The 14,961-nt window shown below is 40.2% G+C and overlaps 1 protein-coding gene across 1 annotated transcript in view; it reads left to right on the top strand.

Annotated features, from left to right (window-relative positions):
* The first annotated feature begins 4,231 nt into the window (after positions 1 to 4,231).
* Positions 4,232 to 14,961, top strand: part of KLHL12 (kelch like family member 12) — a 51,318-nt gene continuing 40,588 nt past the window's right edge. The window contains exons 1-4 of the mRNA XM_007941145.2: positions 4,232 to 4,300; positions 6,584 to 6,823; positions 10,910 to 11,063; positions 13,686 to 13,903. Coding sequence (XP_007939336.1) covers positions 4,232 to 4,300; positions 6,584 to 6,823; positions 10,910 to 11,063; positions 13,686 to 13,903 — 681 coding nt within the window. The remainder of the gene's footprint in view (positions 4,301 to 6,583; positions 6,824 to 10,909; positions 11,064 to 13,685; positions 13,904 to 14,961) is intronic.

Here is a 14,961-nt window from a genome sequence, read left to right as displayed (position 1 = left end):
TCCGGCCTGCTACTCTGTGCTAAGCCCGTGCTTACCTTGCTCCCGGAGACCCGGTCCCTCTCGGGAGGGTAACAAGGAAAGTGTTCAGTGCAGATCAGTGAGTAAGCACCAGCCCGCCCGTGCTTACCTTACTCCCGGGGACCCGGTCCCTCTCGGGAGGGTAACAAGGGAGCCGTCTGAGCACTAGTGACTGGGTTTTACCCCTTTCTCCTGCTCTTCCGGCCTGCTACTCTGTGCTACGCCTGTGCTTCCCTTGCTCCCGGAGACCCGGTCCCTCTCGGGAGGGTAACAAGGGAAAGTGTTCAGTGCAGATCAGTGAATAAGCACCAGCCCGCCCCTGCTTACCTTGCTCCCGGAGACCCAGTCCCTCTCGGTATGTTAGGACTGTAAATTTCACAGAGAATAAGAGAACCCAGAAGTTATTCCCTCAGTATTTGACTCTCTTTCTAGCAATCTGTCCATCTTTATTGATTTAGCAGCCAGGAATTAGGCTTTTAATTATCAGCAAAGCGCTTTTTTGTATTCAAAAAACAAGGGACAGTTTTCACTTTTTATTTAAATTGTACTTACTTGTAATTCATGATTCAAATTTCAAGAGGCTCACAAGATAGGGAGGGAAAATTCCCCACTCTGTTTCCCAACCACCAGGTTCCTCTCTGCAAAGAAAACAATGTTATTGTTTTCCTTTGTATCTTTCCAAATACATTTTAAACCTACACAAGCAAATATGAAGTCCCTGGGTATTGCAAATGGTTAAGAACTCAGCTGCTAACTGTTGCTAGCCTGGGATACTTTATGGGGCACGGAAAATCTTTAAACCAAAAATACCCCTGAAGTCTTCTTAAAATTGAACAATAGTTTAACTACTAAAAAAGGTCTGCCTTGAGCAGTACACTTTTAACAATTATCTGTATGGGATCAAAGTGACAATAGCCACTCTAAGATTAGATAAACCTTAGGGGGCAGTGAGTTTATGTTAATGGTTTATGTTTATGTTAATAATGAACAACTCAGAAAAAGAGAGTGAGAGTGGTTGCACAACTCTAAGAATGTAATCAATGTCACTGAATTGTACATGGAGAAACTACTGAATTGATGCATGTTTTGTTGTGTATATTCTCAGCAACAAAATTTTATGAAGCATAGTTCTACTCTGTACACATGGGGTTGCCATGAGTTAGAATCAACTTGATGGCCGCTAACAGCAACAAGGAGCAAATATGAATATTTGTATTTTCTCACCTTTTTACACAAATAATAGCAGACTAGACACACTATTCACAACTACATGATATGGGATTATGTGGATATGCCATACTTTATTGAACCAGTCCCATACTAGTGGACATTTAAGGTTGTTTCCAATCTAATCTACCAACAATGGTACAACATACACATGATGTATATACATTTTACAAGCATACAAGTGCAGTGCATTGAATTGCTTGGTTTGGCCCTTCTAGCCATTGTTCTCCATTTTGTGATGTATTGTAAATCCTAGTCTCTATTCCTGTTTAGGAGTTCTGGTAGCATAGTGCCTAGGCACTTGACCGCTAACCAGAAGGCTGGTGGTTCAAACCCACCAGCCGCTCCTCGGAAGGAAGGTTGGGCAATCTACTTCTGTAGTGATACTGCCTCGGAAACTCAAGGAGGGGTTGCTATGAGTTGGGGCAGGGCCGACTGGATGGCACATAACAACAACAACAACATGCCTGTTTAGGGTAGGAGGTATCTTGAATCCCACCTTGCTGAAGGGTGTAACTCAGGTCCTTCAGCTAAAGGATACATTTGGTTGGTCAACATCTCACCCCTCAGAAACAGCAGCCTTCATCTGACCCACAGTGATTTGGGTTCACCGCCCGTGCAACCATGTGAGTGGGGAAAGTCTTCCAGATTATGGGTACATAGACTTGGGACTTGCCAGCCTGCCAGCCTCCTCCACCACCACTATCACCACCATGAGAGCTGTTTCCTTGGGAGTGTGTGAGTTTTGTGAGACGTTACAGCAAAATATGGAACCCTAAGAAGGAAAAAGGAGCTCTGGTAGCATAGTGCCTAAGGCATTTGACTGCTAACCAGAAGGCTGTTGGTTCACTCAAACCCACCAGCCACTCCTTGGAAGGAAGGTTGGGCAATCTACTTCCGTAGTGATACTGCCTCAGAAACCCAAGGAGGGGTCCCTGTGAGTCGGGTCAAACTCGATGGCACATAACAACAAGAAAAAAGGAAAGGCCATAGTCGCAGGGGACATCAAGCTCAATTGGCATAACATACTATACAAAACATTGTTCCGCCTCCTACTTTGGCGAGTAGCAACTAGGATCTTAAAAGCTAGCAAGCTGCCATCTAGATGCAACAATGGGGGTCTCCTCGTCAAGAAGAAAGAAGAAAACTAAATGAATGGAAACAATCAGTCCTAGCGACTGGTACACCATCTGATCTGCAACCTATACAACTATGAGACCAGAAGAACTAGATGGTGCCCGGCTACCACTGTCATCCACTTGGAAGGGATGTATGAGATCCTGCATAGAGAGGGAGAACAATGTGGTACAAAACTCAAAATCATTTGGAGGCAAAAAAAAAATAAAAGAAGGTGGGGACCAGGTTTGCTGGTCCAATAGAGCCTGGTGGAACCACTGAGACTATGGCCCCTAGCTGCCCTTCAGGTCTGGAATTGAACCCACAACTGTGGTTTCCAGCCAAACAAAGTACAGGCAAGTGAGTTAAACATTTACCTCAAGTAGACACACACCCTGGAGAGAACAATCATGGGAGAAGGAAGGGCTGCTTATGCACAGGGAGACAGCTCAGGGCGCAGAAGAGTATGGAGGGATGGACACTGGGAAGAGGTAACTATGGGGAGGAAGTGGGAGGGGAGCTGCTGTATTGTAAATTTTGGTCAATGACATGAGACAAAGTATATGTGAACTGCTGTATGAAAAGTGAATTTACTCTGTAAATTTTCACCCAAATCAAAATAAAATTTAAAAAAAAAAAAAAGAAAGAAGGAAAGGGGAGCTCAGGTGGCGTAATGCCTAAGGCACTTGACTTGCTAACCAGAAGCCTAGCAGTTCAAACCCACCAGCCACTCCTTGGAAGGAAGGTGAGCAATCTACTTCCATAGTGATACTGCCTGGGAAACCCAAGGAGGGGTCGCTATGAGTTGGGTCCAACTCAACGGCCCACCACAAGAAGAAGGAAGGAAGGAGAGTACTGAGAGGAGAAGAAAGAGTTGATGTCAGAGATTATGATGTGATACAGCAGTTTGGGAAAGTTAACCTCTGCCTCATAAGGACCAGCCTTGTGCTGATCTTCCTAAAAGAAATTATTCAAGCACTAAGTATATATGAGGGAGCTCTGGTAGCATAGTGGCTAAGGCACTTGACTGCTAACCAGAAGGCTGGCGGTTCGAACCCACCAGCCACTCCTCGGAAGGAAGGTTGGGCAATCCTACTTCCGTAGTGATACTGCCTCGGAAACCCAAGGAGGGGTCGCTATGAGTCGGGCCGACTCGACGGCAAATAACAACAACAACAAAGTATATATGAAGAATAAATTTATAAAACTGAAATTGTTCAGCTAATGGATGTAAGTATGTATTCATCATTTTTACAAATATTGCCACAATACCCCCCCACAGAACTTGTACTAATCCTGTTCCCATCCACACGCACCATGTAGATAAAGGAGATATGATATAGAAGATGGAAATGCTATGTAAAATAAGAATGCTGCCCATTTGGTTATGGTCTCATTCTCCTTAAAGAATCAAAGACCCTACAGAGGAAAACAGTAATAGAACACAATTAGTTTGGACACTGACATAAGTTTACCCAAAGATCCTCATTCCCTCCTCAGCCACTAAAATAACTGCTCCAAAATCAATTGAAAGCAAAAATTTTAAACTGAAGCCTCAGTTCTCGTGAGCTGGTGAAAACCCAGAAAAATAGTGGCAATAAGTACTACTGAGACCTCTCTAAAATAAGTTACTTTTCAATTTCCCTCATTGTATCTAGTATTTAAGTGCAGTGGGAAGTTGGTAGTGTCCAATTTCAAGTGGCCATAAATTCCTTCCACTTAATGGTCTTGGCGTGGAGGAAGCAAAAGAATTACCCCTAGGGTGATGACAGACCCCATTATGATGCAAAGAACGTTGAGGACTGAGAATCGTAGAGTTCAGAGGAGTATCACCACAGTAGTGGTCTGCCAAAAAAGGCCATTGTGGACAATGGACTTGAAGAAATGTGAAGACTCCCTGAGTTTTCTCAATATGAGAGGGTTCCAGAATACCTGGCAGGTAAAACAGGTTCCTAGAAATCAAATCCCTACTTTAGAAATCCTTTCAGAAAAAGGGGCTCAGCCTCAGCTAATCACCAAGCTGGACAGCTATATATACCTCCCTCACTCCCTGCTCCACGCCACCTAGTCCCACCTTTTTCCTTCCCCCCTTCATTAAATGCACTGAAACGAGGTACCTGGGTTGACTCGAGTCACGTGATAACTATAACACCTCCTCACGTGACGCAGGTAGCGAAGAGGGCTAGCCTTTTGCTGCATACGTCATCACGTCGCGCGGTCGAGGTGACGAAAACGTCGACGAATGCAGTGACCGTTCCAGAGCCTCCGGGTCGGGGCGGCGGCGGTTCGGCTCCACTTGAGCCGCCTGCTAGCCCCGCGCCCCACCCCACTCCCACGGGCGTGGGACGGGCCTGATACTACTGGGTGGGCTTGGGAGCGGAGGTGAGTAGCGCGGAGGGGGCGGTAGTGAGCCCTTTTCTTCCTACCCCTCAGCTCCCGGTTATGGCCCTTCCCCGCTCCAGTCTCCTTCCGAGGCAGAATGGTCTGGAGAGTAGGAAGACTAAGGGGCTTCTAGCAGTGAGTGCCCGCCTCTCAACTCCGCGTTGAACTTCGTCCCTTTCGGTACCTTCACCTCACGGTGCCGTCCTTATTTCCGAAGCTGTCAGGGAAAGAGACCTCCTTTGTCTTTTTCCCTACCTCTAATTTCCAGAAGCTGCCCCCGGTCTTGAGTGTCGCATGATGGAACCCTCAGATGTTAACGGGAGTTCTAGAATAGGTCACTTCAGAAAAGTGAGACTGAGGAATGTGGCTGAGACTTCGCCTGGTGATAGCTTGAAGTACAGAAATCCCAAAGAGAGAAGGCCACATTACGTTAAGATTACTGTCATTTTGACACTAAAACTAAAAGCCCAGTCATAGGCTAACACACACACACCTAAAATCTTTACAGTAAATGGGCATTTGTTGAGACCTTAAGAATATCCTTAGAGTTGAAACTAAGTTGACTTAAAGAAAATCCTTTTCAAAAAACATATGCTTGGATGAATCACCTATTTCTGTAAAATGGATCTTGCAGAGCTGTTGGATTTTCTAGCGTGCTTATAGAATAATATGCTAACTGTAAACAGAAAATGAGAATTTAGAAAAGTAGCGAGGAGCTCATTTTTGCTAATTTTATGGTTGTGAGCACTGGACTCTAGAAGACAACAGTTTGATTTTTGTTGTTGTTGTTGTTGGATTAATTCAGAAAGTTTTGGATTCCGAATAAGATAAACTCTCTTGTTTCACTCTGCTTCATTCCCTAGAAATTGCCCTAGAAGGAAAAAAAAGTGTGACTAAAACCTGTCAACAATCAAGAAAGTCTGCCTTAAATTGATTTATTGATGTGTAATGTATTAGTTCATTTTACTGATGTATACAAGTGAACATTCAAGTAACAAGCTATGACAGTAAAGTTAGTGGAGTATGATAGGTTGGTTCATAATTCTGAAGCTCTTTGAGTATAGAAGAATAACTACAAATACTGATTTTGTTTTTTTTTTTACTCTCGATGGACATTTACTAGTAATATAAAGTAGGAATGCCCTTCTGTTGAAGAGCTTCAATTGCTTAATCAAGTGAAAATCCATAGGTAGCTTGCATGGTTTCCATTATTCTATGCAGATGGTGGATTCTTGTTTGAAGTTTCATTATAAGAAGAAATCCAGATAGTTTTGTTGGTCATCATAAATAATTTTTTGCATACTCTTTAGCAAAAAGTTCATTTTCACTGTCTTTGGCCTTTCTTGCTCTAAATTGAACATATATTTTTCTTATACTCAAATACCATTTATTGTGCAGCTTCTAGGATAGAAGGAAATATAAAACAGGTTGCCTACCCTCTAAATACTTATCTACCTATGGATATTATATACTAGGGTTATTGCACCTTTAAGGAATTTCATAATTTTAACATTTAATACAACAGTCTTGTGAAAACCTGCAGGACATGTATAATTTCTTTCTATGTACAGTACAGTTAAGTATTGATTATAATAAATGTCAAGTGGTGGGGGCACTCTATGATAGTGGAATTCAGAAAAGATGAGATAACTTACTTGGAAGAGTTAATAGGTAAATTGTGTTGTGGCAGTTATGCCAGGAGGTGGAGTGCTACTTGTGGAAGCTTGGGTTCTGGGGAAACCTCCTCTTAGTTTCTTAATTTTTAAAGTTAATTGAGTACTATGTTCAGTTTCCTCTAGTCCTTCAAATATGTTCTTTTTCCCTTTTTTTTTTTTTTTAGTTGCAGGACGTAAGGACCCCTTTTGTTCTTTTTCCGTATTGCTTAATGGGAGGCATTATGGCCCCCAAAGACATAATGACAAATACTCATGCTAAATCCATCCTCAATTCAATGAACTCCCTCAGGAAGAGCAATACCCTCTGTGATGTGACATTGAGAGTAGAGCAAAAAGACTTTCCTGCCCATCGGATTGTGCTGGCTGCCTGTAGTGATTACTTTTGTGCCATGTTCACTAGTGAGGTAAGTGATAAGTTACCTCCTCACAAATGAGACTCACATACGTAATCTTACACACACAAAAGAAAACCCTAACACACTGACATCTAGTCAATTCCAACTCATAATGACCCCAATTGTATTTCCAAGGCAGTAAATCTTTATGGAAGTAAATTGCCCCATCTTTCTCGCACAGAGCAGCTGATGGGTTCCACTGACTTTCTGGTTAGTAGCCAAATGCTTTACTCAATAGGCCACCAGAGCTCCTTATGTAATCTTACAATTGGCTCTTTTTGCTGAATAAAATAGAAGTTTGGTATGATAGTGAATTTCTATAGTGTGATGGTTAATAAACAGGTTTTAGAAAAGATCTGCCACTTAACCTAACTGTGCTTTAGTTCTCCTTATCTCTAAATTAAGGATAATAGTAATACACAATAACATGGTTATTGTGAAGATTATTTGAGGAATTGTACGTAAAATGATCAGAACAATGTTTAGCACATAGGAAAAAGCTCAGATGCCAGCTATTGAATTTAACTTTACTTTTCTTTTAAAGTTTGTGGTGTAGTGAATTACCTGATATGGCTTTTCTAGCCATAAGTCTTTGTAAACTCCATGGTGGAATTTGCTGTGAGCAACTGAGGAGCTCCTGATTGTAAAAGTTATCCACCTGGGGTATTTCTGTTGGGAGTGGCACAAAGCAATGTTCTGAGAAGTTCACTCTCAGGTGCTTAGAATTCTGATGTTATGATTGGTTAGTTTGGCCACTCTGCCAGGCTCAAAAGGAGGCCTCCTAGAGGCAGAAGTCTCTCTCTGACTGCTGGCTGAGAAGGATGTGCTCCTGAGAGAAACGTGCTGCTGGGAAAGAGACACAACAGACATGCATTGCTGAGTGAGACACCGAGGGACACGCACTGCTGGGAGAGAGACTGTGAGAGACTGTTGGCTGAGAGATGGTGGGCTGAGAGAGACTGAGCGTTTTTCCTGAATTGAATTGTAGCCTAGCGTTTCCCTAATAAACCCCATAATCTGTGAGTTCTGTGTGGCCACTGCAGTGAATTATTGAACCCAGCAGAAAGGTGGTGAGTGCTGCGGGACGAACAGTTGGTGTTAGGGTTGGTGAAAGGGCTGGAGGGAGGCAGTATGTCTGGCCTAGTAGGAATAGGCCTTGGGCTACTGATGGTAATTCTGTCCTCCTCTTAGAGGAGGTCAGAACATGCAGCCCCCTTGCCTTTTTAGTAAAGTTGTTTTCCTGATTTTCTTCTTATAAACTAAATTTAACTATCAGAGGAGTAAGGAGAAAGGAGGAGTGAGATTCAGTTCTCATTCCATTCCTCCTAACTATTTGTGAAGAAAATCAGTATGTATTCTACCAATACAGATTTAAAGTGATTTTTTTCAAACGAAGGGAAAAAGAAGATTAATGAACAACTATATGCAAGTATATGAAGTATAACTTGGAAAAATATGCTGACTCTGGAGTATAAGCAGTTCACGAAAGGAAAAGGTTGGTTTGACAAGAAAAAAATGGTAGTGCTCACTAAGTATTAAAGAGTATTTAGTAATTGGCTGGCAAACACTTGAACTGTAGAATAAGACTGTTGAATATATTTTGAGGTACTCTCAGAAAGTTGAACAGAGGTGAAGGCTGCAACTTTTTTGTTTTTCAAGATCCCAAGTCTGATTTGGAAAATAGATTTTTTTTTTAATTGTGATTTGGATGAAAATTTGCAGAGCAAATTCACTTTTGATTTGGAAAATAGATTTAATTCACCCAAATCACAATAAAAATTTAAAAAGGAAAATAGATTTAAATATTCTTGATTTCTTAAGCTGTATGCTTGGTACACCATTATTTTTATATCATTTATGGATGTCTGAAATATTTCATCATAATAACACTTTAAGAAATCTTATTAAACATCAGTTAATAAGTTGATCAGTTAATAAGTATTTAGCTAATCCCATTACCTTAATGAAAATGCTCCTACTGGATCTGAATAGGAAAGGTGATACTACAATAATGATAATAACTACCTATTATGGGTCACATACTGTGGTAGATAATTGTTATACATATCTCCCTTACCCTAGTGGTAGGTATTAACAATCATATTTTACAGATAAAGGAATAAAGTTTCAGTATATGACTTACCCAGAGTCACATGGTTTGTTAAGTGGTAGGAGTGGGATTTAATCCAAAATTTTTTGATGCCAGAGCCCAAATAGCTTTTAGCTATTTTGCCTCCTTAGCCTTTAAAATACGGATTTTTGTATTCTACAGTCTGATTCCAAAACCAAAATGGTTTATGATACTGTGACCACATGTTCTGACACATGGTTATTAGGAAAAACATAGAAACCTGACAGGTCATTCTACCTAATCCAGGCTAATTTTAAAATGGTCTTGTGCAGTGTAACATTACAGATCCCTACCTTATACCATTCTCCACAATATCTGCTCAAGAGCCTCAGAGGTAGTTGGCATTTAACTGGGTAGGAGAGTGTCACTCAGCAGCTGCTGAGCATGAAGTACTAATGGACTAGGACTACTAACTGCTAATTATATATTAAGCATCCTGTTCTTTGTCAGCTTGAAGAAAATTAGTCTATTTTCACTTTTTTTCTACACATTTAAAAATTAGTATGGTATTATGTAAGAGAATTCCTTTTTTTCATCAGTGATTATTTTATAAATTATATGTGCCAAAGAATTTTGTTTTTATTTAAAGGAGTGGATCCAGAGACCTGGATTGTAAGCTCAAAATCTTAACGATTCTGTACGAACCCTGGCAACCATCTGGCTTCATTGGGTTGACTTACAGAATAAAGTGGCTGAACTAGAAGGTTTCAGAGTTCTGTTCCAGCTCTGAAATGTTCCTCACATGTGGTCTAGTTGAAAGATCACAGGACTGAAGCAAAAGGACCACCGTTTCATCTGTAGTCTCTTACTAGTTAAGTGACCTTGGTCAAGTCACAAACTTCTTTGAATCCTTTATTTCTTGCCATGTCGCTGTGAGAATCAAATGAAATAATAGTAAATGAGAAACACTCTGAAAAATTGTAAAGCATAAATGTGAAATGATGTTGTAATTGTTCTAAGTTATTACATAGTGAACTCATTTCTGTATTTAAACTATTTGGCTGATGGAAAATACAATTTATTGAATGAGAAACTTCTAGTATAAATGTACTCATATATATATTCCAGGATCATTAGTAATGAATATATTTCACGTGTGTGGACAGTAATTATTTTAAAAATATAATATTATTTTTTCCCAAATTAGTGTACTAGTGATTTTTTTAGTATTAGGGCTTGATTTTATTCTTGGCTTGTGTAGAGAATGCTTTTGGATTAGTACTGTGCACTGGTGGCACGGTTCCTAAGGCATTTGACTGCTAACCAGAAAGTTGGTGGTTCAAACCCACCAGCTGCTGTACAGAAAGAAAATAGGACAATCTACTTCCATAAAGATTTACTACCTTGGAAACCCAATGGATTTCGCTATGAGTTGGAGTTGACTCGAAGGCAGTGGGTATGGTAATGAAAGAGTAAAAAGTGATAAAGCCTTTATTTTATAATGGAGGTACAGTAGAGTTTTGTGAGTTCTAATCTAAGGTTAGAATCTAGTAAAATTTTCATAAGGTGATCAGTTTTCAAATAGTTTACTATCCTGTAGAATTCAAGATTTCCACTCTGAGCTAAATAATTATCATCTGACCTCATTAGTGCTTAAAACTATAAGAATGTATTCTAGACTACATACACCACCAACAGTTTTACAATCGATATATAGAGTTAACCCAATGTTTTGAAAAAGTATCAGACAGTTCAACGTGTTCAGATAGTCATACAACAAAAGGCTCCTTAGAATGCCCACCCCCCCCATGTTTTGGGACCACCTCATCATCATTTGAAAAGATATATATACATAAAAATAATGCAAATGTATACCATGTTTACTTTATGTAAATAAAATAGACAATAGTTTTTTAAACATATTCAATTAATATTAACATTTTTTTTAAGCTCTTCGATGTGAGACCTTACATTTTTCTTTTGAGATTCTAACCACCATTATTTTATATCCTTTGAATTTTCAGCTTTCTGAGAAGGGGAAACCTTATGTTGATATCCAAGGTTTAACTGCTTCTACCATGGAAATCTTACTGGATTTTGTGTATACAGAAACAGTTCATGTGACAGTGGAGAATGTACAAGAACTGCTTCCTGCAGCCTGTCTTCTTCAGCTGAAAGGTACCAACATTAAAAGTTGCTGTTGTGCCTACCAAAATAGCCCTGGAAATCTTTAAAATTAATAATGTAAACTTAATCATTAAAATTACGGAGACAGATGATAGGCATTCATGTTTCCCCTGGCTTTTATCTCTTTCAGCAGTAGAAGATTGGATGTCCATAGCACTATAAGGAAACCTCTCCAAGTGGCTCTTTAGAAGGAAACTTTTGTACCTTTTGTGTTATTTAAAAAATAGAGGAGAGGGTAATAAATGCGTTTTCTTATGTATGTGTATACAGTAGTCTTGGAACAAAACCAAAGACATTGATCCTATTCGTTACCTACATGGAAGGGAACAAGGAGGCTGAGGGGATAGGGGCTGCTAGGGAAACTTTTCATGATAAACCCTTTTGTATCTTTTAAATTTTGAACCATGCAATAATTTCTTCAAAATAATAATAATAAATAATAATAAAATGGAAAGAGTTTGTGATGACCATGATAACATTGGGGAAAAGGAAGATACCGAATTATGCACATAAGATACAGATGATAGAGACTAATACCAGTATATCCACAATATTGCATTACCATTAACAACAAACACCAGGCTACAGATAAATACGTAAACATCAGAGACGATCAGATGGGGGTCAGTGAATAGGATTATACTCTAGATCAAGGATAGGTTCAGGTGAGGCTAATCTTGCACAGATACCAGTGATAGGAAATATCCACGATCCTTATAGAAACAGAAGACAGATGTAGAGCATTCCCTCACAGATACCCAGACACTGTGGGTGAGAGATCCACCGACTCAGGACCATAGTACTGGGGGACACCAGATTCAATTGGCACAACAAAATACATAATAATCTTGTTCCACAACCTTCATTGGTGAGTAGCAACTGGGGTCTTAAAAGATTTTAAGTGGCCATCTAAGATGCAGTTAATGGTCTGCTATCATCAGAAGCAAAGAAGAGTACAAAAAACCAAGGACATTTGGAAGCAATCAGCTCTAGGACATGCCATCATGGACCTTGAGACCAGAAGAACTAGATGGTGCCCAGCTACCAATGCCAGCCACTCAGGAAAGGATCAAAACAAGATCTTGGATAGAGTGGGAGGAAAAACATGGAACAAAATCCAAAAACACAATGTTGTTGTTATGTGCCTTTGAATTGGATGCAACTCATAGCGACCCCTCAGGTTTCCAAGGCAGTGTCACTACGAAAGTAGATTGCCCAGCCTTCCTTCCGAGGAGTAGCTGGTGGTTTTGAACCGTCAGCCTTCTTAGCAGTCAAGTGTCTTAGGCATTATGCTACCAGAGCTCCTTAAAAAAAAAAAAAAAAACACAATAATGACCAGAATTACTGGTCAGATGGAGTCTGGTGGGACCTTCAATACTGTGGGCCTGGGATACACTTCGGGCCTGGAATAAATCTCACTCCCAGGGGCTGGCTCTCTGTCCAATAGTAAATAAGATGTACGTACAGACCACTCAACCCAGGGTGCCGCCCCCACATACTCTATGGAGATGCATCCCTTGGAGCAATCGACCACAGGGCACCAGAGGGGCAACATTTGCACAGAGGAAATGCTGGATACACAGGAGTGCATAACTATGAGGGGGATCGAGGGGGGCTGGTTACTGAGAAGGGAGGGGAGGAGAGTGTGTTAGGGTTGGAGATGGTAATTGGGGAGTGAAACCAAATGTACTTAAAATGTTGAATGTAAAACAAACTAAATTTGCACCTAAGCACAATTAAAAATAATAATAAATTGGCACACAAAAATGAGAATATAAAGTTTTCACAGTGTTAAAGATGGTCACCACCTTCTAGTTCCCGATCCTGTCTTTCTTAAAACTAGTTTTTGTTAATTTCAGTTTTTGTATAGGCATGATTAGAGCATGTTTAGTTTTTAATATTAATATATGATTGAAATAGTATAAAGCCTTTGCATTAGTGCAGTTGTGAAATTGTTTATACTTTGAACTTTTCAATTAAAGAAACATGAGATGTTATTAATACCTATTGTTTTCCTTTACTGGAGTCTTTTGGTAAGTTTTCACATAAGAGTAGGAATTAGATATATTATGCTGAATTAATAATTGATTTTTAAGCTTGATTTTATAGACATTTTTGTGTAATTGTGCCCAAAACTAACGGAACCCATTGGCATCAAGTAATTTGACTCATAATGACCCTATAGGACAGAATAGAACTGGCCCATAGAATTTCCAAGGCTGTAATCTTTACTGAAGCAGACTACGACATCTTATGGAGCAGCTGGTGAATTCAAACCACCAACTCTTTGGTTGGTAGCCAAGATTAAGCTAACCAAGCTATACCACTGCACCACCAGGGCTCTTCCTTTAATTGTGTCAGTATCCCTGAAAGCAAGTGGTTTTGCTATACTCATTTTGAAGATGAAACAGAGAGATATAAAGGGCCTTGCTGAAGATCACACAGCATATAAAACAGAAATCGAACTTGAACTCCTTAAGCATAAATTTTCTTACCTGTTTCTTAAATGTTAAGCCAGGCTTCCTCTGATACCTGTGTGGAGAAAATGTTGAGATCTGAGAATAGAGACCACCTGGCAAATGTCCTGACGTGTTCACTGTCTGTTTGTCCTAGGTGTGAAGCAAGCCTGCTGTGAGTTCTTAGAAAGTCAGTTGGACCCTTCTAATTGCCTGGGTATCCGGGATTTTGCTGAAACTCACAATTGTGTTGATCTCATGCAAGCAGCTGAAGTCTTTAGCCAGAAGCATTTCCCTGAAGTGGTACAGCATGAAGAATTCATTCTTCTCAGTCAAGGAGAGGTGGAAAAGCTAATCAAGTGTGATGAAATTCAGGTACAGATTTAGCTTCAAGATTGGGCTGTTTCAAAACTTGCAAAGTAGGATGGAGTTACTGTGTCTCTGTAGCAAGGCTTTTTAATCAAGTGTTCATCATATTGGTTCCACAGGTTCCATAAACCTTCTTGAAATTATATACCAAATTTATTTGCATATTTGCAGAGAGGGAGTTAGGGAAATATATGACCCCAGTGATGAAGGATCACTTTCTAACAGTGTAGAATAAGCAAAACTTGGAAACGGAAGTAGATTTCTATAGAACTTCCCTATGACACATTCAGTCATTTTACATTTATTGAGAGTAGCTCTTATGTAGCAGTCACTATGCCAGGTGCTGCTGCTGTTATTGTTAGGTGCCATTGAGTCGGCTCCAACTCATAGTGACCCTATGTACAACACAACAAAACACTGCCTGGTCATGTGCCAGCCTCACAATCCTTGCTATACCTGAGCCCATCATTGCAGCCACTGTCTCAGTCTGTCTCACTGAGGGCCTTCCCATTTTTTGTTGACCGTCCACTTTACCAAGCAGTTCACCAGGGAATGGTTCCTTCTGACAACATGACCAAATTAGGTGAGGAAGTCTGGCCATTCCCACTTCCACCAAGGAGCATTACAAGCAGACTTGTTCATTTTTCTGGCAGTCCATGGTACTTTCAGTCTGCTTCACCAGCACCACAACTCAAAAGCATCAGCATTTCTTTGGTCTTCTGTATTCATTGTCCAGCTTTCACAGGCATATGAGGTGATTGAAAATACAATGGCTTGGGTTAGGTGCACCTCAGTCTTCAAGGAGACACCTTTGCTCTTCAGCACTTAAAAGGGGTCTTTTGCAGCAGATTTGCCCAGTGCAGAGCATCTTTTGATTTCTTAACTGCTGCTTCTATGGGTGTTAATTGTGGATCTAGGTAAAATGAGATCTTTGACAACTTGAGTCTTTTCTCCATATATTGTGATGCTTCTTACTGGTCTAGTTGTGAGGAATTTTGTTTTCTTTATGTTGAGGTGTAATCCATACTGTAGACTGTAGCCTTTAATCTTTTTTTTTTTTTTTT

Source organism: Orycteropus afer, unplaced genomic scaffold (assembly GCF_000298275.1).
Source record: "Orycteropus afer afer isolate SDZICR_OR568_19922 unplaced genomic scaffold, OryAfe1.0 scaffold00075, whole genome shotgun sequence".
Taxonomy (NCBI): Eukaryota; Metazoa; Chordata; class Mammalia; order Tubulidentata; family Orycteropodidae; genus Orycteropus; species Orycteropus afer.
The sequence above is the reverse complement of the archived record's forward strand: the minus strand, read 5'-3'. Positions and strand labels throughout refer to the sequence as shown.